At 63.2% G+C, this 21,508-nt stretch overlaps 1 protein-coding gene across 4 annotated transcripts in view; it reads right to left on the reverse strand.

The window, feature by feature from the left end:
• PDE4A (phosphodiesterase 4A) overlaps positions 1–21,508 on the reverse strand; it is a 152,666-nt gene that overhangs the window by 98,546 nt on the left and 32,612 nt on the right. The window contains exon 1 of one of the 4 annotated variants that reach the window (XM_075121471.1): positions 9,423–9,729. The exons of the other annotated variants lie outside the window; for them this stretch is intronic. Within the exon in view, the coding sequence (XP_074977572.1) occupies positions 9,423–9,700 (278 nt within the window). The 5' untranslated portion in view covers positions 9,701–9,729. Of the gene's footprint in view, positions 1–9,422; positions 9,730–21,508 lie in introns of those variants that run through there. 4 annotated transcript variants of the gene reach the window in all.

Below are 21,508 nucleotides of genomic sequence, written 5' to 3' on the forward strand. Positions count from 1 at the left end.
ATCGTGAAGACCCCCGTCTGGTCGGGGACAGGAGTCTTGGCGATGCCTGGCTCCCGCTTCAGCTGCTCCCAGATCCTGCTATAGCCCCAGTTGGGGTCAGGAATCTGTTCCTTAGAGCGGTCATCCTCCTCCAGCTGCACGATTAACTCTGCTTTGGTGAACTTTCCAACGCTCAACCCTCTCTTTTTGCACAGGGTTACAATGTCCTTCTTAAGGAGACAGTGACAGGCCGTCACTCCGCTCTTCCCAAGTTGTTGTGGACTCACAGGCCCGTGTGTTCTCAGCTCCCCACGGTTTCCAGGGAGAACCCCTAGTGTGCCAGCCCTTCTCGAGGTCACCCCCTCTTTGCCAGGGTCGAGCTGCAGACTCCTCCGCCCCTTGGACTGCTCGCTGCAATCCCCAGGGGAACCCTGTTACTGCACAGTCCTTCTCGCTGGTCACACACTCCCAGGGGTTAACCGCCCCCCGAAACCGCTCCTCTCTGAGCCTTCAGCAGGCCTGGTCCTCAGCAATCCCCCTTCGTGTTACTGCTCCCCAGTCACTTACTGCAGGAAGCACCATCCACGGGGTGCAGTACATCCCACCGCTGTCACCAGTTGTCACGGAGTCCCTGGGCGATGCTCTGGAACTGCTCCCCATGAAGCCAGTCAGGACTCTGGGGCAGTCGCCTTTCTGTGAGCAGCCTGTCTTCAGGACACACAGCTCACACAGCTTCCACCTTCCTGGGTCTGACCTCGGAGCATTCAGCATCCTCTGCCCCTCCGTGCGCTTCCCACAGCGAGTCCGCTCAGGCGGGGCTCCTGGGGAAGCCAGAGGGTCCTGCACCCCAACTTCGCAGTCAGACGTGACTCTCAGCCAGCCAGTAAAACAGAAGGTTTATTAGACGACAGGAACATGGTCTAACACAGAGCTTGCAGGTGCAGAGAACGGGACCCCTCAGCTGGGTCCATTTTGGGGGGCAGTGAGCCAGACAACCACGTCTGCACTTCACTCCATGTCCCAGCCAGCCCCAAACTGAAAACCCCCCTCCAGCCCCTCCTCCTCTGGACTTTGTTCCTTTCCCGGGCCAGGTGGTCACCTGATTCCTTTGTTCTCCAACCCTTCAGCTCTCACCTTGCAGGGGGGGAAGGGCCCAGGCCATCAGTTGCCAGGAAACAGGGTGTCGGCCATTCTCTGTGTCCAGACCCCTGCACACACATGCCCTCTAGGGCTCTGCAATGATCATACACCCTTACTCCACCCCCTAGATACTTAAGAACTGCCTAGGGGAAACTGAGGCACCCCCACACTATTCAGAGGAAACATTAAGAACAGTCCCACTTCGTCACATCCTGTTCCCTCTGTATTTGACCCCCAGACCTGTCCTACCCAGTAGCCCCCCTGTTCACATGCAGCCAGGAGCTCTGGGAACTCATATCTGGGTTTAAGGACTGCAGCCGCCACATGGAGAGCGGAGAGAGTTCTCGTGACCCACACGTGCGATGCAAGCTAAACTAATCTGAGCGAGGGTGAAACCCCTGAACGCGCTGGTTAAATCCGTCCGTTGAAGCTGGTGCCAATTGCCTAGTTTCAGTGGTTCGCACAATGCCCAGCGCTGGGGTAACCTGCCCCCTAGGGACTGCTCCCAAATCCTTGTCCTACTGCACATACAAAATATCTGATCTTTTCAGCAGCTTGCGACCCCCTCAGCCCCACTCACGTGAGGCAGCAGAGCGTTCCATCGGCTCATAGTACGTCTCCGAGCACACAGGGACTGGGGGGCAGAGGGCTTCAGGGCACAGGAGCAGTCTGACCCTCACACAGAGCTGGGGCTACCAGACCTTCGCTCAGAAGGTGGCATCACAAGCCAGGGCGGGTGCTTGTTACGATTACTGAGCCAGGATGCAGATCACAGCTGGGCAGCGGGCGGGGAGGGGGGGATAGGTTAATCTTTTGCTGCCGCTCAAGCCCCAATAAGAAAAGGAGGACTTATGGCACCTTAGATGAAGCATCCGATGAAGTGAGCTGGAGCTCACGAAAGCTTCTGCTCAAATGAATTGGTTAGTCTCTAAGGTGCCACAAGGCCTCCTGTTCTTTTTGCAAATACAGACTCACAGGGCAGCTGCTCTGAAATCTATCAAGCCCCAACGTTAAATGCAACTGGCCAAGGCAGGGGAGAGGAAGGTCTCTGGAGCCCACGCTGAGGTGGGGCGTTAACGAGCTATAAGCGGCTGCTGATGGCTCAAACAGCCAAACCTCCTGCGCCGGGCAGCTGCCTGCACACGCAGACCCCTCTGGCTGGGCCCTCCGATCGCGCGGGCAAAGCCAGCAGGTTCCAGGAGGGTCCAAAGCAATTCTTGTTCTCTGGCTGTCGTGGGGTGGTACAGACAGAGACACCAGCTTGTAAAGAACTGGGATCAGCAGACAAGGTCGTGGAGAGTCGGTGTTAGTGCATAATGTGAGTCTGGTGGGTCAGAGCCGGGGGGGCCGGGAGCCAGGACTCTTGGGTTCTCTCCGCAACTTGGGGAGGGGAGTGGGGTCTGGTGGGTCAGAGCCGGGGGGGCCGGGAGCCAGGACTCCTGGGTTCTCTCCGCAGCTTGGGGAGGGGAGTGGGGTCTGGTGGGTCAGAGCAGGGGGGGCCGGGAGCCAGGACTCCTGGGTTCTCTCCGCAGCTTGGGGAGGGGAGTGGGGTCTGGTGGGTCAGAGCCGGGGGGGCTGGGAGCCAGGACTCCTGGGTTCTCTCCGCAACTTGGGGAGGGGAGTGGGGTCTGGTGGGTCAGAGTCGGGGGGGCCGGGAGCCAGGACTCCTGGGTTCTCTCCGCAGCTTGGGGAGGGGAGTGGGGTCTGGTGGGTCAGAGCAGGGGGGGCTGGGAGCCAGGACTCCTGGGTTCTCTCCCCAGCTTGGGGAGGGGTGTGGGGTCTGGTGGGTTAAAGTCAAGGTGGTCTTGTAGTCAGGGTTCCTGTGTCCTCTTCCTGATTCTTCCACTAACTGTGGGACACTGGGACAAGTTACTTCCCCTCTCTGCATCTGTTCTCATGGCCATGAAACCAGGGGGCAGTAAGAACAACTCCCTGGTTAATTAATTATCCGTAAAGCATTATCCTGGTGGTGAAGACACTGGAGAAACAGAGATTAACATAGATAAGAGCCTGGGAACGGAAGTGCAGGACAGAAGCTGTGATGGATCTGGAGCTGATGAATACTGCGTGTTGGCCGGGTGATTGGGATATTTACCGTACGTGTATATTGGTTCTGTTTAACAGGGGGCTGTCAGGAAAATCAGCAGAAAGAAGGAGGAACAGCTGGAGATCAGGCTCCGAGGCTGTTACCAGGCAGGGTATGACGAAGTGGGACTGTTCTTAATGTTTCCTCTGAATAGTGTGGGGGTGCCTCAGTTTCCCCTATGCAGTTGTTAAGTATCTAGGGGGTGGGGTAAGGGTGTATGATCATTGCAGAGCCCTAGAGGGCAGGTGTGTAGGGGTCTGGACACAGAGAATGGCCGACACTCTGTTTCCTGGCAACTGATGGCCTGGGCCCTTCCCCCCTGCAAGGTGAGAGCTAAAGGGTTGAAGAACAAAGGAATCCGGTGACCTCCTGGCCCAGGAAAGGGACAAAGCCCAGAGGAGGAGGGGCTGGAGAGAGTTTCAGTTTGGGGCTAGCTGGGACATGGAGTGAAGGGAGACGTGGTTGTCTGGCTCACTGCCCCCCAAAATGGACCCAGCTGAGGGGTCCTGTTCTCTGCACCTGCAAGCTCTGTGTTAGACCATGTTCCTGTCATCTAATAAACCTCTGTTTTACTGGCTGGCTGAGAGTCCCGTCTGACTGCGGAATTGGGGTGCAGGACCCTCTGGCTTCCCCAGGACCCCGCCTGAGTGGACTCGCTGTGGGAAGCGCACGGAGGGGCAGAGGAGGCTGAATACTCTGGGGTCAGACCCAGGAAGGTGGAAGCCGGATGAGCTGTGAGTCCTGCAGACAGGCTGCTCCTGGAGAGGAGACTTCCCCAGAGTCCTGCCTGGCTTCATGGGCAGCAGTTCCAGAGCGTCGCCCAGGGACTCCATGACACAGGGGCAGGGCAGGAAGAGGCCTGGGAACTGGCAGAGCAAAGAACTGAGGCAGGTGTAACAAGGAGAAGGGAGAGCTGTTTGGGGGAACCTGTCTGACCCCCAGGACCTGCTGGGGTGTCTGAAGAAGATAGGCTGGCCCAGGCTGCCCTCAGGGGATGGGGAGCCTTAGCTAAGAAGTGCAGATAGGCTGTTGGTTTGAAAACCCTGTTTCTCTAGGTGCTTTGTTCCTACTGCCAACTAAACAGTGCTTTGGCTTCAAGCCAGCAGTCTGATCCCTTCATTCCCCGCTGGGCACCGAACCACCGCAGGGCACCAGGTCCCACGCCCACTGGTTACGCAGGGTCTGGGCTGGGCCTGGCAGAGCTGCCGGCCCAGGAGAGGTAAAGGCTCAAAGCTGACACTGGAGAGCCCAGAAAGGGGACAGACAGGTGGGGAAGCTGTACTCCTGACTGGTTTCAGAGTAACAGCCGTGTTAGTCTGTATTCGCAAAAAGAAAAGGAGTACTTGTGGCACCTTAGAGACTAACCAATTTATTTGAGCATGAGCTTTCGTGAGCTACAGCTCACTTTCTCCCGGGGCGGGTGGCAGACCTGCTCTGAGGGAACCAGTCCCAGCTCCACCCTCCAGCCGTGGCCGTCCCCTCAGAGGGGTGAGGAGCCAGCGTGCGTCTTCCTTTACAGCTAGCTTGGAGGGGGAGCCTCAACCCTTTATTCTGGTGAATTACTCGAATGACGGATGCACCTGGGGGCCAAGTCCTGGCCAGGACCCCCTTGCCGAAGGCACTGTACAGACACAGAACAGACAGAAATTCTCTGCCCCAAGAGCTGATGATCTTTCTGCTGGCTGACGGGATTGTGGGCTGGGGGAGGCTCAGAGGCCCTGATTCGGTGCCTTCAGAGATTCCCCATCCTATCTCAGTGTCGGAGCACTAGGTTTAAAACAACAGCAGACAGGTTGGCTTGGTGATGGTCCACCCTTCTCCGGCAGGTTCAGGCATTGGGCTGAGCAGGGCTGGAAGGGGGGCCAGAGCACATCCAGCTGGCAGAAGGGTAAAGTGACCCAGGAAAGGTCACCCAGCAGAGCAGAGCATGGAACCCAGGGGTCCTGGGGCTGAGCGCGGGCCCTAGCCAAGCTATGGGGCTCTGATATCAGCTGGTGCCACCATAATACACCAAGTAATAGGAATAGCCTGGCTGCTGGGAGACATGGCCCAGCTCTTCCTCCTCCCAGGCACTCCCTAGTTCCTGAGGCTCCGAGGAGACAATCAGAGCCCAGCCAGGGGATGCAGCCCCCGCCGTGACCGTAAGCCAGGCCCCAGGGATGCAGCCACAGTCCCACCCGCTCACGCAGCGCATTCCACTCCATTCACCCCACCTCTGCTCAGCAGGGAACTGCACTTTGCATAACAAAATCCGCTGCCCGAAGGTCCCCGCAGTGCCAATGGATACAGGACATGTGGCACTCAGTGCCACGGGTCTTAGCCGTGGCATCGGTGCCTGCAAAGGTGCCCAAGCCACAGGAGCGATACGTGGCTTCCAGCACCTATTAATCCCCAGGCTTCATGGCCACTTAGCACCAGCGAACAAGAGGGGGAGGTGCCGAGCGGCACAGCTTTACGGCTCCAACCGGGGAGGTGGAGGCAGTCAATCACCCAGACACAGCGCGTGCTCCGCAGAGAGGTAGGGGATTAGCTTGGATTAGAAACCCCTGTGCCAGCTCCCACCAAAGCCAGCTGCTGTACACTCGGGTCAGGATCTAACAGCTGTTTGGTTCCCCCGCACACCCCCCAGCTGCAGATCTTGGGAATATATCCCCTGCCCCATGGTCCTTGGATAGACATCCCCTCCCACAGTGCCGAGCAGGGGCTCACTGATGCAATCCTCACATTAGCCTCGGCACACTTAAATCTACCCATCACCTCCATCGAGAGAGCGAGGACTGTCTGAGTAATGAGTGACGCGGCTCGAAAACCTCCCTGGTGCCTGAGGGATTCGCGGGGAAGGGGTGGGAATTCCTCTTTGGGGCTGACCCAGCCCACCCGGTTTGTCCAGCGATCCCTGCCCAGACCTCCTTTCAGAAGGCACCGACCAACTGGTCTTATTACTGACGTGTATTATGGTAGCTCCCAGCCGAGATCCGGGCCCTGTACCATCGCACGCCAAGACACAGGCCTTGCCCTAAGAGCCAACTGCACAAGAACTGGGAGGGGAAAGGACCTGCCTAAGATCGCAAAGGAGGGCATGGCCAGGACTAGACCCCGGGTCCTCGTACAGTGCCCCTAGCCACTACACCACACAGCCCCAGAACACCCCTGAGCTTGGGAAAGCATGCTCCCTCCCCGTGTGCAGCCCCAAGAAGGGAAGTGATTTGCCCCAGATCCCACCCGCAGCAGAGCGGAGATCTGAGCCCAGGGCTCCTCAGTTCCATTCTATGGGTTTTAAAGCCAGAAGTCACCACTGGATCATCCAGTCCGACCTTCCACACAAGAGGCAGGCGGGCCTTTGGGTTTCATGCATGGGGGAAAAGAAAATGCAGCCTAAGTCAAACCCCCAGAAATAGAGCTGACGAGGCAGCCAGTCAGCGAGGAATTAATCACAGGGAACAGCGTTAATAATGGCCCTTGGAGGGAACGTTCTAATACCCACGTCCTATTTCGATGACGCTTTGATTTGTGGCTGCAGTGCTGGGCGAACTTTCATTCAAAGGCAGGACTTGAAAAGAAACTTAGAGGCCTTTTAATTTCCATTTGCTCTGAGGAATTGGCACATTTTAAATGCCACCGGCATTCTCCCATGGATAATGACTGTCCGCGGGTAGTAAATTTCTCAGATTAGCCAACCCGGGGCAGGAGATTTCAAAGGGTTCTTTTTTAAACACCACTCGTTGCTCCAGGTGACAAGAGCCCTCAGCCCCTGTGAGAAACGAGGAGAAAGACGCAGCAAAGGGCTAAGACACAGCCTGGAAAATCAAAATCAGCCTCCTACAGCGACCATGGCAGGCTTTGCTTGTCCAGGCTCATAGAGGCCAGCCAGTGGCCTAAACAGCACCACACAAACAGTGAAGTCAGAGCCAGAAGGCCCCTGCCAGCCCACAGCTCCACGGTGCTTCCATATCAGAGAGCTCAAGTCCCTGGAAGACTTGCAAATCTGTAGGACAGGCTGGTTCGGGGGGTGGGGACTAGGCAATGGGCCTTTTCCCCCTAGGGGGCTCAAGATCTGATCTACTGGTTCCGATCCAGCCCTAGAGCAGGGGGACTGGCTGGCTCAGGGGGTGGAAGATGAGATACGGGGCCTTTCCCGTGGGGGGAGTGGCTCCAATTTGATCCCAAGGCAGAGGTGCAGGGCTGTGTGGCTCAGAGGGGTGTGGGGACCAGGACACAAACCCTTTCCCCCTTCAGAGGGGGATGGCTCCTCTCTGGCCCCAGAGCCGGGAGACTGGCTGGCTCAGGGGGAATGAGATATGGGGCCTTTCTGTGGGAAATGCCTCACCAGGTGCTTCTCCAGCACACACCAAGCACGCCGGGCACTGACCACCCCGCTCATGGGTGGAGATGCCCACGGCCCCCTGGCTGTGCCACACAGATGCAGCCCTGGGCCCCCGCCCCACAGGACAGCTGCACCAGGCCGAACTGAAACCAGTTTTCAAAGGGGTTCAGTTAAACTGACGCAATCCCCTGCACAGAGGCACCGATTTAACAGCGGCGTATTTCGGGTTAGCTTAAACCCCCGGCGAAGCCACGGACATTGCACTGAAACAAGCTGCTCTTAACCCAAAACAGCTGCACCCTGCCAGGGCTTTGCAACTATCGCACCTTTACTTCCGATGCTGCGCCCCGTCCCGCAGCAAGGCCCCGGCGAAGGAGAGTCTCCCCAACCCAGCAGAGTCACACGACAAACGGGACAAGGAGCCAGAAACCCCCGGAGCCAGCAACAGCCCGACGACAGCTGCCAGGGCAAGCTCCAGGGCAATAGGACACGGGCGCAGACTGGGGACTGGGAGAGAACGCTTTAAAACAACAAACCCACCAACAGCTTATTGCCTCTCGCAGAGCAGGGCTCAATTTCCGCTTCTGCCCCTCCCGGTCTATTACAACCCAGCATCTCTGTGGGTTCAAAGCCTGCTCCCCGGGACGGGGAGTCCTGCAGCGCTTCCTTCGGGAACAGCAGCAAGTTTCTCTTCCTTCCCACAGGGAGAAGAAAGGGCAAAACCAACCAGACCCGAGGGCTCATTTGGCCCCTGAGCCAAACCTCCCCCAGGAACACAGACCTACAGGGCGTGGGGTGGGTGAGAGGCCACGCTATGGGTCACAGGCCCAGCAACAAACATCTCATGGTTTGGTTTGGCTTTGAGTTGAGCCAGCCCACGGCGGGGCACACTTCCAGCACAGACGGACCAAACATGCAGCTCCCAGATGACGACAGACAACTCCCCCCCACACACACACTTTTCAAACCACGTCAAGTGCTGGGCTTAGCAGTGGGGCGGACACACACACGCCCGTGCACCCAGGGGTTTGAGGGCCGTGTGTCAAGGCAGGCACTGCTCAGCGGTGGCTGTAATTCTGGGCTCTCTTCCCTCCCCAGGATCCCAGGGCTTGCCTGAAGAGTTTGGCTCCCTGGCCATCCCCAGCTCTCCAGGCAGATTCATTCCCAGGACTTGGCGGTTTGTTTTTTAATCGGAACGTTTAGCCCCCATCCGCCCTGGCAGTGGTGTAAATCCAGGGAGCGATGCAGGGCTGCCGTGGGTCTACTGCACACGAAGGCGAGATCAGGACCAGACTCTGGACAATTTCACCCCTTGGTCTGCCGGTCCTGTGGCCTCCCCCGGGGGCAGCTGTATCAGACCCCCCACACACACGGGGAGTGAGATTAAGCAGCTTAATCTTGTCTAACACCAGTCCCAGCCGCTGGGACCATTTTGCAAGTCTCAGACCCACCTTCCCTTCAGCTTCCCGTCTGAGGGCTCGGCTTTAGTTAGCAAAAAGTAGCTCTACCAAAGACTGCAGGGCCAGCAGCAGCGGGGGGTGGCTCTGAGCCACCCTCAATCCCTCGCTGTCCCAGTCCACACGCACAGCGCTTTGCTCGGAGGAGAGGGACATCCTGGAAGTGGGGGCTGCTGGCTAAGCCAAGCCCCCCAGACTGTCACACCGACCACTTGGCCAAGGCAGGGCTGGACGCTTACCCAAGGGGTGGAGGATGTCCGAGATTTTCACAGCAATGCCCTGCAATCCTGGGTCTTACTCCCCATGCGTGTGTGTGGGGGGTCTGATACAGCTGCACTGGGGGGGAGGCCACCTGGACGCCCCGCTGACCCCCCCACTTCCCTGCCCCCCACCCCCAGCGCTCCGCTCCCCACACGGTGGGGGCCCCGGCACCTACCGCTTGCTCGTGCCGTGGCTGGGGGTCCCGTGGAAGGAGGAGGGCCAGGACATGCGGGATTTCTTCAACCCCGGCCGGTCGCTGGTGTCCATGGCGTCTGCCCGCTCGATGTGCCGGGGCGGGTGCCGGTCCGTATCCGAGTAGCCCCGGTGCTTGATCCTGATGGGGGTCCGGGGCTGCCTCCACAGGTGCTGGGGAGGCTTGAGGGTGGCCTGGCCCTCCCGGGGTACGGGCAAGGAGAGGGACAGGCTCTTCTTGGAGCAAGGCGGCGGCTCCATCACGGCGCGGGGCGCACGGGGCCCCCGGGAGCCGGGCGGGTGGCCGGGCCGGGCGCCAGGCAGGCGGCTCCGGAGGGAGCTCGGGGCGCCCGGGGGCTGCGGAAAGCGGGAGCCCGGCGCGCCCCGGGGCCGGGAGCTGCGGAGCGACGGCGGAGCGCACGGCGCGCCCCGGGGCCGGGCTCTGTGGGCGCGGCGGATCCCGGTGACAAGCGGCAGCCGAGGCGAGTCTCTAGCTCCCCGCCCCCGAGGCTGGGTCAGAGGCGAGCTCGGCCCCGAGCCCCCGGCTCGTCGGCTCCAGGCGCCCTCTCCATGGCGGGCGGCGGGGGCTGGGACGGGTCCGCGCCGCCGAGGCGGCTCCGCTCCGCGGGCAGCGGAGCCGGCGCTGGGCGCTGCTGGGCGGGCGGCCGCCGGGTGGCTCTGGCTGGGGGCGGCGGCAGCTCGGAGCCAGGTCTCGCCGCCGCCGCATGTCACGGGGCGGCGCAGCGAGGCGCGGGGGGCCGGGAGCCCCCCCCCGGGATGGCTCTGCCCCGCGCCGGGCTCCGCATCGCCGGCGCCGCTGCCCCCGTCCCGGGCGCTGCCGCTGCGCTACGGGACAGACCGGCTGGGGCGGCTCCGAGCGCGGACCCCGAGCTCCCGCCGCCGCCGCCTGACGGCTCTGCCGCCTGCCCCGCCTTGCGCGCCCGGCCCGGCCCCGATCCCCGCGCCCGGCCCCCCATCGCCTCCCCCCGCCTTGCGCGCCCGGCCCGGCCCCGATCCCCGCGCCCGGCCCCCCATCGCCTCCCCCCGCCTTGCGCGCCCGGCCCGGCCCCGATCCCCGCGCCCGGCCCCCCATCGCCTCCCCCCGCCTTGCGCGCCCGGCCCGGCCCCGATCCCCGCGCCCGGCCCCCCATCGCCTCCCCCCGCCTTGCGCGCCCGGCCCGGCCCCGATCCCCGCGCCCGGCCCCCCATCGCCTCCCCCCGCCTTGCGCGCCCGGCCCGGCCCCGATCCCCGCGCCCGGCCCCCCATCGCCTCCCCCCGCCTTGCGCGCCCGGCCCGGCCCCGATCCCCGCGCCCGGCCCCCCATCGCCTCCCCCCGCCTTGCGCGCCCGGCCCGGCCCCGATCCCCGCGCCCGGCCCCCCATCGCCTCCCCCCGCCTTGCGCGCCCGGCCCGGCCCCGATCCCCGCGCACGGCCCCCCATCGCCTCCCCCCGCCTTGCGCGCACGGCCCCCCATCCCCTCCCCCCGCCCCCATCCCCTCCCCCAGCCTTGCGCGCCCAGCCCGGCCCCCCATGCCCGCCCCCGGCCCCCCATCCCCTCCCCCCGCCCCGCGCCTAGCCCGGCCACCCGTCCCCGCGCCCAGCCCCCCAGCCCCTTCCCCCGACTTGCGCGCCCAGCCTGGCCCCCCATCCCCGCGCACGGCCCCCCATCCCCTCCCCCCGCGCCCGGCCCGGCCCCCCATCCCCTCCTCCCGCCTTGCGCGCCCAGCCCGGCCCCCCATCCCCGCGCCCGGCCGCCCAGCCCCTCCCCCCATCCCCGCGCCCAGCCCCCCATCCTTTCCCCCCATCTCCGCGCCCAGCCCGACCCCCCATCCCCGCGTACAGCCCCCCATCCCCTCCCCCCGCGCACAGCCCCGCATCTCCTCCCCCCATCCCCGCGCACAGCCCGGCCCCCCATCCCCTCCCCCCGCCGCGCGCACAGCCCGGCCCCCCCATCCCCGCGCACAGCCCCCCATCCGCTCCCCCCATCCCCGCCCCGCGCACAGCCCCCATCTCCTCCCCCTGCGCCGCGCACATCCCGGCCCCCCACCCCCGCGCACAGCCCCCTATCCCCGCCCCGCGCCCAGCCCGGCCCCCCATCCCCGCGCACAGCCCCCCATCCCCTCCCCCCGCGCACAGCCCCGCATCTCCTCCCCCCATCCCCGCGCACAGCCCGGCCCCCCATCCCCTCCCCCCGCCCCGTGAACAGCCCCCATCTCCTCCCCCCATACCCGCGCACAGCCCGGCCCCCGCGAACAGCCCCCATCTCCTCCACCGACACCCGCGCACAGCCGGGCCCCCATCTCCGCGCACAGCCCGGTCCCCCATCCCCGGGCACAGCCCCCCACCTCCTCCCCGCCCACAGCCTGGCGCTCTCTCCGTGCAGAGCCCCCCATCCCGCCGCACAGCCCGGTCCCCATCTCCTTGCCCCACCCCATGCAGAGCCCCGGGTCCCCCCATCCCGCTCACAGCCCCGCACATCACCCCCCTCCAGGCGCCGGGCTCACCCTGCCCCACCCCGCAACACACACAGTCTGCAGCCCCGCCGCCCCCATCACAGTCTGGGGGCCCCTTCCCCTGAGCAAAGCAGGCGCGCCCCGCCCGCCGCCGCCACGAGAGGGCGCCAGGCGGCCCCCCGCTTGCGCTGCGCGGCCCCCCCGCTTGCGCTGCGCCCTTGTGCCAGGGCTCGGCCCTGGCATCCCAGCAAAGGTCCCGCTGCTCTGCGCGGCAGGAGCTGCCCCCGGTGCCAGGCCCCTGGGGCAGCCAGGTACAACCTGCCTGCTGCCAGGCTGCTGCCAGCCCCAGGACCCACCTGGCCTGGTGCCCGCCACTGAGGGTGGAACAGGAGCAGACACCTGTGAGAGGCCCGAACATGCCATGCTGCTGGCACCGGGCAGGGGGCATGGACCCTGGGCTTCTTACTTGTGTATAACACCTAGAGACCCACCCGAGCCCAGGCCCCCCGCCCGGCCGGGCGCTGCCCAGAACCCCCAGAGACCAGGGCCCCCGCTGAGCCAAGCACTTCCCAGAGCCGCCTGGAAACCAGACCCCCCACCGGGCCAGGCGTTGCCCAGAGCCCCCCAGAGACCAGGGCCCCCACTGGGCCGGGCTCTGCCCGGAGCCCCCCACAGACCAGGGCTCCCGCCGAGCCAGGCGCTGCCCAGAATCCCCGGAGACCAGGCCCCCTGCAGGGCCGGGCACTGCCCAGAGGCCCCCGGAGACCAGGGCCTCTGCCGGGCCGGGCACTGCCCAAGCCCCCCGGAGACCAGGGCCCCCGCCGGCCAAGATCAGGGTCCTTACCAGCATGGGCAGTGGGTATCATAGGCTGGGGGAGGCTGCAGTCAGGGGAGGGGGAGTACAGAAGGGGTGGGGCCTCAAGCACAATGGGCAGGTTGGGGGCTAGCCTCCCCCAGCTGGTGGTTCACACACCATCCATGCCCACCGGGCCAGGCGCTGCACAGACCCCAACCAAGATCAGGGTCCCCACTGTGCCTGGCACTGCCCAGAGCCCCAGCGAGATCAGGGTCCCCACTGTGCCTGGTACTGCCCAGAGCCCCAGCGAGATCAGGGTCCCCACTGTGCCTGGCACTGCCCAGAGCCCCAGCGAGATCAGGGTCCCCGCCGGGCCGGCGCTGCACAGTCCCTGCCCCCAGGGGTCTGCAATCCACACCAACGCTAGGGCCTACCCTGGCTCGTGGGAGTCCCAGGCAAGCTGCCTACGCACCAGTCCATGCTCAAATGGGGGCTACGGGCCTGTACTTGGACCCCTCCAAGACTTGTCCATGCAAGGCTGGGGGGGCAGGGGCAGTGCTGAATTTTCCCCCGGGTTACAGGGGCACATTGCGACAGGCCTCGCTCGAGGCGGGTGCTGGGAACGGCCGGGGAGCCCCCGCTCTAACTTCACCACCAGGCCTTGCTAAGACTGCCAGCCCCACACCCTTCCCTGTGCAGCCCTGCCGCTGCCTGTGAGATGCCCAGCCCAGGCACCACGCCCTGCGGGCCCTCCACTCCTGGCCGCCCCCTCGCATGGCCCTGCGGCGGAGCTGGGGGGAGGTGTTTTCCGGAAGGAGACGGCTGCGCAGGAGGGAGCTTTCTGCCACCTTCCCCAAACGATGGCGTCGGAGTAAACAAGTCAAAAGCCTTGTCTGGCTCCCGGCTGCCTCCCCTGCCCCCCTTCGTGGGAGCCTAATTTGGGTTCCTCCATGAGTCACCAGCGGTGGCTGCCTCACGCAGCACAATGCCCTCGGTCAGAGCCAGGACTGGGGCTGCAAAGCTCAAAGCCACGGCCGTGGGTCCTGCCACCCTGGGGCTGGCACCAGGCACAGCGCCGGAGCCCCAGCTCAGCGCACCGGCCCTTTGCCAGGGGTCAGGTCAAACCAGCCCTTCGTGCTCATGCTGCAACCGGGCCCAGGACCCTGCGGGCCAGGCCCGGGCACTGCTCTGCTGGGTCTCGGGAGGGGGCTCATGGCAGTGAAGAAACCCCCTACAATCATGCGCTTCCCGAACACGTTTCAATCCCATTGTGCTGGAAACCAAGCGAGTTCCCCACCACACACCCGCCAGCCTTCCTCCCTGGCAGAGCTCGTTGCTGTTGTCAGAGAAGGCGCCTGGAGAGGTGAAGGCGGAATTAAAGCAAGGGGGGAAGCCAGCAACGCTCTGTAGCGGGCAGGCTCTAGGTGAACATGCAGAGCTGGGGCCGGAGCGAGAGAGCCGCTGGACTCTGCCCAGTGGCAGGTGTGCGTTTCGGCCGGCCTGGCTCTCATCTGCACAGCAGCGTCAGCTCAGCAGAGCCCCCCCGGGAGCAATCTGCCGGGGACACTTGTAATCTCAGCTGCCTTGCAGCAGCGCCAGGGACCAGGCTCTGCCTCACCCCAGATCTGCCCTCCCATTCCCAGTTCGAGGGGGAAAGACTCCTGCGGGAACCTGGCCACGGCGCTCTGAAAGCCACGACCGGCTGCCCGTGGAGCTGCGCGGGTGCTGAGGGCTGGACTAGGGCATCTGACCCAGCCCCGCACACAGGGGTTGGTGGGACTCAGAGACAGGGGAGACCAGCGATTTGCTACAATTACCCCAGCTCCTCCCAGGCTCCATCCTGCAAGGAAAAGGGGGAAGGCCACTCCCGCACCTGCTCCAGGGCATATCCCCAGCCACCCTGTCGCCTGCAGGGGGGAGACGAAGCGGGAGCCTTCCCCTGTTACCTGCGGGGGCTCCAGGCCTCATCTGGCCCCTAGCAATTAATCCCATGCTCCTGCCTACAGCCGGTGAATGTTCGCCCCATTTTGTGGGGAGGGGGCAGAGCTGTCCAAAGCCAGAGAGCCAAGAACAGCTGGCCTAGGAAGGAAGGGGCGGGCCAGGTGAGGTGGGTTCGGTGCCCCAGCGCTGCCGGGTGCCCTCTCTAGCCCTGGGCATGTCACCCTGCCCTCGACTCCCCAGCTGTGAAATGGGAATGATCTTTCCCTGCCCGCTGGAGGAGCTCCGGTCCTATGGATAGTCAGGCAGGGGTAGAACCCAGGAGTCCTGGCTCTGGCTCCCACTCCCTGTCCAAAGCTAGCAACAGACCGCAGGAGTCCTGGCTCCCCATCACCCCACCCTGCATTAAGCTCTGGCTCCCACTCCCCTCCCAGAGCAGACCCCAGGAGTCCTGGCTCCCAGCCTGGTGTTAGGCCACTAAGGAGACTTGCCTCTAAGGGCTTTTAAAAAAAAGCAAAACTCTTCATTCCAATCAAGTTTCGCTAATTTCCTCCCCCTCACAGCATCACTGAGAGCGACGCCCATCCAAGAGCGGGCACATGCCACTCAAGATAGCACCAGCCACGTAAGAGCCTGGAGTGGCTCCCGTCCCAGCCCCTGCAGTCTGCCCTGGCCGCATTGCCCCTGGGCGTGAGGGGGTGTTTAAATGCACAAGCCCCGGCAGCACCTCAGCGCGGGGGAAAGGCCCCGGCAAGGCTGGGCTGGTGATTCATTGCAGCCAACGACGGCTGCACCATGGCCCAGGCTCCTGGGGCAAGCTGGCACTGCGTGGGCCCGGGGCCCATTCGGCTCCATAAACCCGGCTCTCCAGAAGCCGGGTCAGAAATCACCTCTGAGGGAGGGACACCCGCAGGGCCTTAGCTCTCCCACAGGCTGCCTGGCCCAGGGCAGGACACATCCGCCAGGCCATGCGTCCCAGGGGGCTGGGCACTGCATGAGGACACCTGGGTTCTGTTCCTGGCTCTGCCTGGGATCTGGCTCAGTCTCTGCCCACTCTGGGCCTCTGCTTCTTCTCCCACCCTTTGTCCATGGGGCTTGGAAACTGCTTGGCTGAGTCATCGCAGCCCTGCTCAGCAAAGTGCTGACTGATCTCAACGGGCCCGAGCCAGCGTCGCTGAAACCAGCCCTGCAAGCTCTGTGCCTCAGTCTCCCCAGGTGCAAAATGGAGCTGATCATCTGGGCAGTGGAAGCGTGTGGCCCACAAGTGAGTGCGTGTGTGACGCGTCCCTCTCTGCGGGGTGGGGGGTGGGGCGAGTTTGTGCTCGCCCCAGCTACGGAGCTTGGCTCCTTAGCTCCAGCTGTTGTGACTCAAGCTTTTAGCTCTGGCCTTTGACAAGTTCGACACCCCCAGCGTGTTGGCCAGTTGTGCTGGCTGTCACATCAGTATAGCGCCTGGCTGGCCCAAGGGGCCCTGATCTCGGTCGGGGTCTGGGCAGCGCCTGGCACGACGGGGTCCTGATCTCGGTCGGGGTCTGGGCAGCGCCTGGCACGACGGGGGCCCTGATCTCGGTTGGGATCTGGGCAGCGCCTGGCACGACGGGGTCCTGATCTCAGTCGGGGTCTGGGCAGCGCCCGGCACGACAGGGGCCCTGATCTCGGTCGGGATCTGGGCAGCGCCTGGCACGACGGGGTCCTGATCTCAGTCGGGGTCTGGGCAGCGCCCGGCACGACAGGGGCCCTGATCTCGGTCGGGGTCTGTGCAGCGCCTGGCACAACGGGGGCCCTGATCTCGGTCGGGGTCTGTGCAGCGCCTGGCACAACGGGGTCCTGATCTCAGTCGGGGTCTGGGCAGCGCCTGGCATGACGGGGCCCTGATCTCGGCCGGGATCTGGGCAGCGCCTGGCACGACGGGGTCCTGATCTCAGTCGGGGTCTGGGCAGCGCCCGGCACGACAGGGGCCCTGATCTCGGTCGGGATCTGGGCAGCGCCTGGCACGACGGGGTCCTGATCTCAGTCGGGGTCTGGGCAGCGCCCGGCACGACAGGGGCCCTGATCTCGGTCGGGGTCTGTGCAGCGCCTGGCACAACGGGGGCCCTGATCTCGGTCGGGGTCTGTGCAGCGCCTGGCACAACGGGGTCCTGATCTCAGTCGGGGTCTGGGCAGCGCCTGGCATGACGGGGCCCTGATCTCGGCCGGGATCTGGGCAGCGCCTGGCACGACGGGGTCCTGATCTCAGTCGGGGTCTGGGCAGCGCCCGGCACGACAGGGGCCCTGATCTCGGTCGGGATCTGGGCAGCGCCTGGCACGACGGGGTCCTGATCTCAGTCGGGGTCTGGGCAGCGCCCGGCACGACAGGGGCCCTGATCTCGGTCGGGGTCTGTGCAGCGCCTGGCACAACGGGGGCCCTGATCTCGGTCGGGGTCTGTGCAGCGCCTGGCACAACGGGGTCCTGATCTCAGTCGGGGTCTGGGCAGCGCCTGGCATGACGGGGCCCTGATCTCGGCCGGGATCTGGGCAGCGCCTGGCACGACGGGGTCCTGATCTCAGTCGGGGTCTGGGCAGCGCCCGGCACGACAGGGGCCCTAATCTTGGTTGGGGTCTGGGCAGCGCCCGGCACGACAGGGGCTCTAATCTTGGTCGGGGTCTGGGCAGCGCCCATCACAATTAGGCCATTCATCCGTAGGTGCTGGAACTAGGGGGCTGCTGCACCCCCTGGCTTGAAGTGGTTTCCATCATTTACAGGTTTTACAGTTTGGTTCAATGGCTCTTAGCACCTCCACTATAAAAACTGTTCCAGCCCCCCTGCATTCATCCGGTTTTAAACCGGACCGTCCTGCTTTTCTAATGTGCACCCTCCATCCAGTACTGAGGTTTGTTCGGTATCAAATGGGAGACACCATAACGAAGAGGGCGCCGCTCCGCCCCCACCGGGGTGACCTTGCCCCCCCCCATGCAAGGACACGCACGCAGGGGCGGGGGGGCGCACTCTTCAAAGTGGCACACACACACGGGCAAGGTCATGCTGAGAGGGACAGGTAACGCAGCTCCCCAGAAGGGCTGGCCTGTCCCATGTGCCGGGAATCGTGAGTGGCCAACCTAGGCAGAAGTGTGGCCCTGAACTCCCAGGCATCTCGAGGTGTTCCTGTCATCTCATTAATAACAAGGAGGTATCTACTCCGCCACCCCATCTCCAGACATCTCTCACCTTCCCTTCTTCCACCTGCCTGGCAGGACCCCCCCGGCTACTCCAGCCTCCAGAGCGCAGCCCTGACAGGGGGAAAACAAGGAATCCTCCGATCCTGCCAATGCCTCGAGCCTGCCTGAGCCAGCATCTCATTAGCACAAACTCTTTCCCCTGAGTTGGGACACCTAAATCCTCTTTCCTCTGCACGCACCATCTGTGCCCGAGGACCTGTCCATGGAACGAATCAAATCGATACCTTAGGAGGAAGCGACGGGCTCGAGCCATGGAAAAGCCCCGGGTCCCCGACACCGTACGAATACACCTAGGGGGTAGTGCCTGCTCAGTGCTGGGTTTGCATTGCTGGCGAGGCAGCGGTATGGCTCGTGCAGTGCCATGGCGATCCTGGGGCATGGGACTTGCTCGCTTCTGCTTAAAAACAATCCCACATCCTTTCAGTCTGGAAGCCCCCAAGGGGCTCGCTGCTGGGTAATCGGCACCAGCTCCCTTGCATCAGCTGGCAGGCGCCAACCCGGATGGTCTTACGGAGTTGTTGAAACACGCTCCCTCCCCCCACTCCCAAGGCATCCAGCATGCCCTCTGTGACGAAGTGGGACTGTTCTTAATGTTTCCTCTGAATAGTGTGGGGGTGCCTCAGTTTCCCCCAGGCAGTTCTTAAGTATCTAGGGGGTGGAGTAAGGGTGTATGATCATTGCAGAGCCCTAGAGGGCATGTGTGTGCAGGAGTCTGGACACAGAGAATGGCCAACACCCTGTTTCCTGGCAACTGATGGCCTGGGCCCTTCCCCCCCCTGCAAGGTGAGAGCTGAAGGGTTGGAGAACAAAGGAATCAGGTGACCACCTGGCCCGGGAAAGGAACAAAGCCCAGAGGAGGAGGGGCTGGAGGGAGTTTCAGTTTGGGGCTGGCTGGGACATGGAGTGAAGTGCAGACGTGGTTGTCTGGCTCACTACCCCCCAAAATGGACCCAGCTGAGGGGTCCCGTTCTCTGCACCTGCAAGCTCTGTTTTAGACCATGTTCCTGTCGTCTAATAAACCTTCTGTTTTACTGGCTGGCTGAGAGTCACGTCTGACTGCGAAGTTGGGGTGCAGGACCCTCTGGCTTCCCCAGGAGCCCCGCCTGAGCGGACTCGCTGTGGGAAGCGCACGGAGGGGCAGAGGATGCTGAATGCTCCGAGGTCAGACCCAGGAAGGTGGAAGCTGTGTGAGCTGTGTGTCCTGAAGACAGGCTGCTCACAGAAAGGCGACTGCCCCAGAGTCCTGACTGGCTTCATGGGGAGCAGTTCCAGAGCATCGCCCAGGGACTCCGTGACAACTGGTGGCAGCGGTGGGATGTACTGCACCCTGTGGATGGTGCTTCCTGCAGTAAGTGACTGGGGAGCAGTAACACGAAGGGGGATTGCCGAGGACTAGGCCTGCTGAAGGCTCAGAGAGGAGCGGTTTCGGGGGGCGGTTAACCCCTGGGAGTGTGTGACCAGCGAGAAGGACTGTGCAGTAGCAGGGTTCCCCCGGGGATTGCAGCAAGCAGTCCAAGGGGCGGAGGAGTCTGCAGCTCGACCCTGGCAAAGAGGTGGTGACCTCGAGAAGGGCTGGCACACTAGGGGTTCTCCCTGGAAACCGTGGGGAGCTGAGAACACACGGGCCTGTGAGTCCACAACAACTTGGGAGGAGCGGAGTGATGGCCTGTCACCGTCTCCTTAAGAAGGACATTGTAACCCTGTGCAGAAAGAGAGGGTTGAGCGTTGGAAAGTGCACCAAAGAAGAGTTAATCGTGCAGCTGGAGGAGGATGACTGCTCCAAGGAACAGATTCCTGACCCCAACTGGGGCTATAGCAGGATCTGGGAGCAGCTGAAGCGGGAGCCAGGCATCGCCAAGACTCCTGTCCCCGACCAGACGAGGGTCTTCACGATCGGGTTCCCCATCGGGGGATCGAGATGGACGGGATTGGAGCTGAGTCTGAGAGAGCCCGAGAAAGAGCTGCAGAAGCAGCAGCAGCATGAACTGGCGGTGGGGGAGCGGAGAGGCCTAGGGGACCCCTCAGGGGTGAGTGGGGATAGACCCCGGGGGGCCAGTTCCGCAGGGAACCTCGAGACTAAATTGCTGCCCCTGGTTAAGGGGGGGGGTTTGGATGCCCACCTCACTGCCTTTGAGCAGGCTGGCGATTTGAACCAAGGGGACCCTGCGGAAAAGCCCCGGTGTCTAGCTCCCTTGCTGGGTCCCAAGGCCTTAGACTCCGTCAGCCAGATGGTTGGGGATGTGGACAGGCTCCCACTCCTGACCCCAACCTATATGTCTGTGTGGAGTTTCCTGGGGCCAGGCCCCCCGGACCTCCAGTGGGAGCAGAAGGTGATGGTCAATGGGGAGACATTCTTGGGGTGGCCAAAGGGCATGGGCTGCATAAACCTTCCCACATGCGGCCTGCGAGTGCTATCGACCACCCCTGACCTAAGGGAGGGCGTGAAACTGGAAGGGCCTGGTGTAACTCCTACCAAGGAATGGGAGAGATGCTGGGGCATCCATGGGAATGTTGGTGGCTTCGAACTTCCCCAGGTCACCGGCTAAAGTGACCCCGCTCAGTTCGATCTCGAAGGGGGGAGAGATGTGACGAAGTGGGACTGTTCTTAATGTTTCCTCTGAATAGTGTGGGGGTGCCTCAGTTTCCCCCAGGCAGTTCTTAAGTATCTAGGGGGTGGAGTAAGGGTGTATGATCATTGCAGAGCCCTAGAGGGCATGTGTGTGCAGGAGTCTGGACACAGAGAATGGCCGACACCCTGTTTCCTGGCAACTGATGGCCTGGGCCCTTCCCCCCCTGCAAGGTGAGAGCTGAAGGGTTGGAGAACAAAGGAATCAGGTGACCACCTGGCCCGGGAAAGGAACAAAGCCCAGAGGAGGAGGGGCTGGAGGGAGTTTCAGTTTGGGGCTGGCTGGGACATGGAGTGAAGTGCAGACGTGGTTGTCTGGCTCACTACCCCCCAAAATGGACCCAGCTGAGGGGTCCCGTTCTCTGCACCTGCAAGCTCTGTGTTAGACCATGTTCCTGTCGTCTAATAAACCTTCTGTTTTACTGGCTGGCTGAGAGTCACGTCTGACTGCGAAGTTGGGGTGCAGGACCCTCTGGCTTCCCCAGGAGCCCCGCCTGAGCGGACTCGCTGTGGGAAGCGCATGGAGGGGCAAAGGAGGCTGAATGCTCCGAGGTCAGACCCAGGAAGGTGGAAGCTGTGTGAGCTGTGTGTCCTGAAGACAGGCTGCTCACAGAAAGGCGACTGCCCCAGAGTCCTGACTGGCTTCATGGGGAGCAGTTCCAGAGCATCGCCCAGGGACTCCGTGACACCCTCATCGCTCAGGAAGTCTCTGCCGTGACACACACACTAGGAAACACCTGCTACCCCAGGTTTACAGACCCCCGGGCCAGACAGGTCCAGGAGAGTCATCAGCTTTCACCCAGCTGCCCGTATTCCATACCCAGTCGCTTGTATTAACATGGGGAAAGAGAGGTCCAGAGCGATGCAGGGATGTGCCCAAGGTCCCCCAGGGCATCTGTGGCAGAGCCAGGATTTGAACCCAGATTTGAATCCAGCCCTTTGCCCTATTCACACCGCCACCCTGCCTCACCCCGAGCATGCTGCTGGAGTCATCACAGCCCTGTGTGGGCAGAATCACTGGTGCCAGCCACTGTGGGAG

The sequence above is a fragment of the Caretta caretta genome, chromosome 20, assembly GCF_965140235.1.
Source record: "Caretta caretta isolate rCarCar2 chromosome 20, rCarCar1.hap1, whole genome shotgun sequence".
Taxonomy (NCBI): domain Eukaryota; kingdom Metazoa; phylum Chordata; order Testudines; family Cheloniidae; genus Caretta; species Caretta caretta.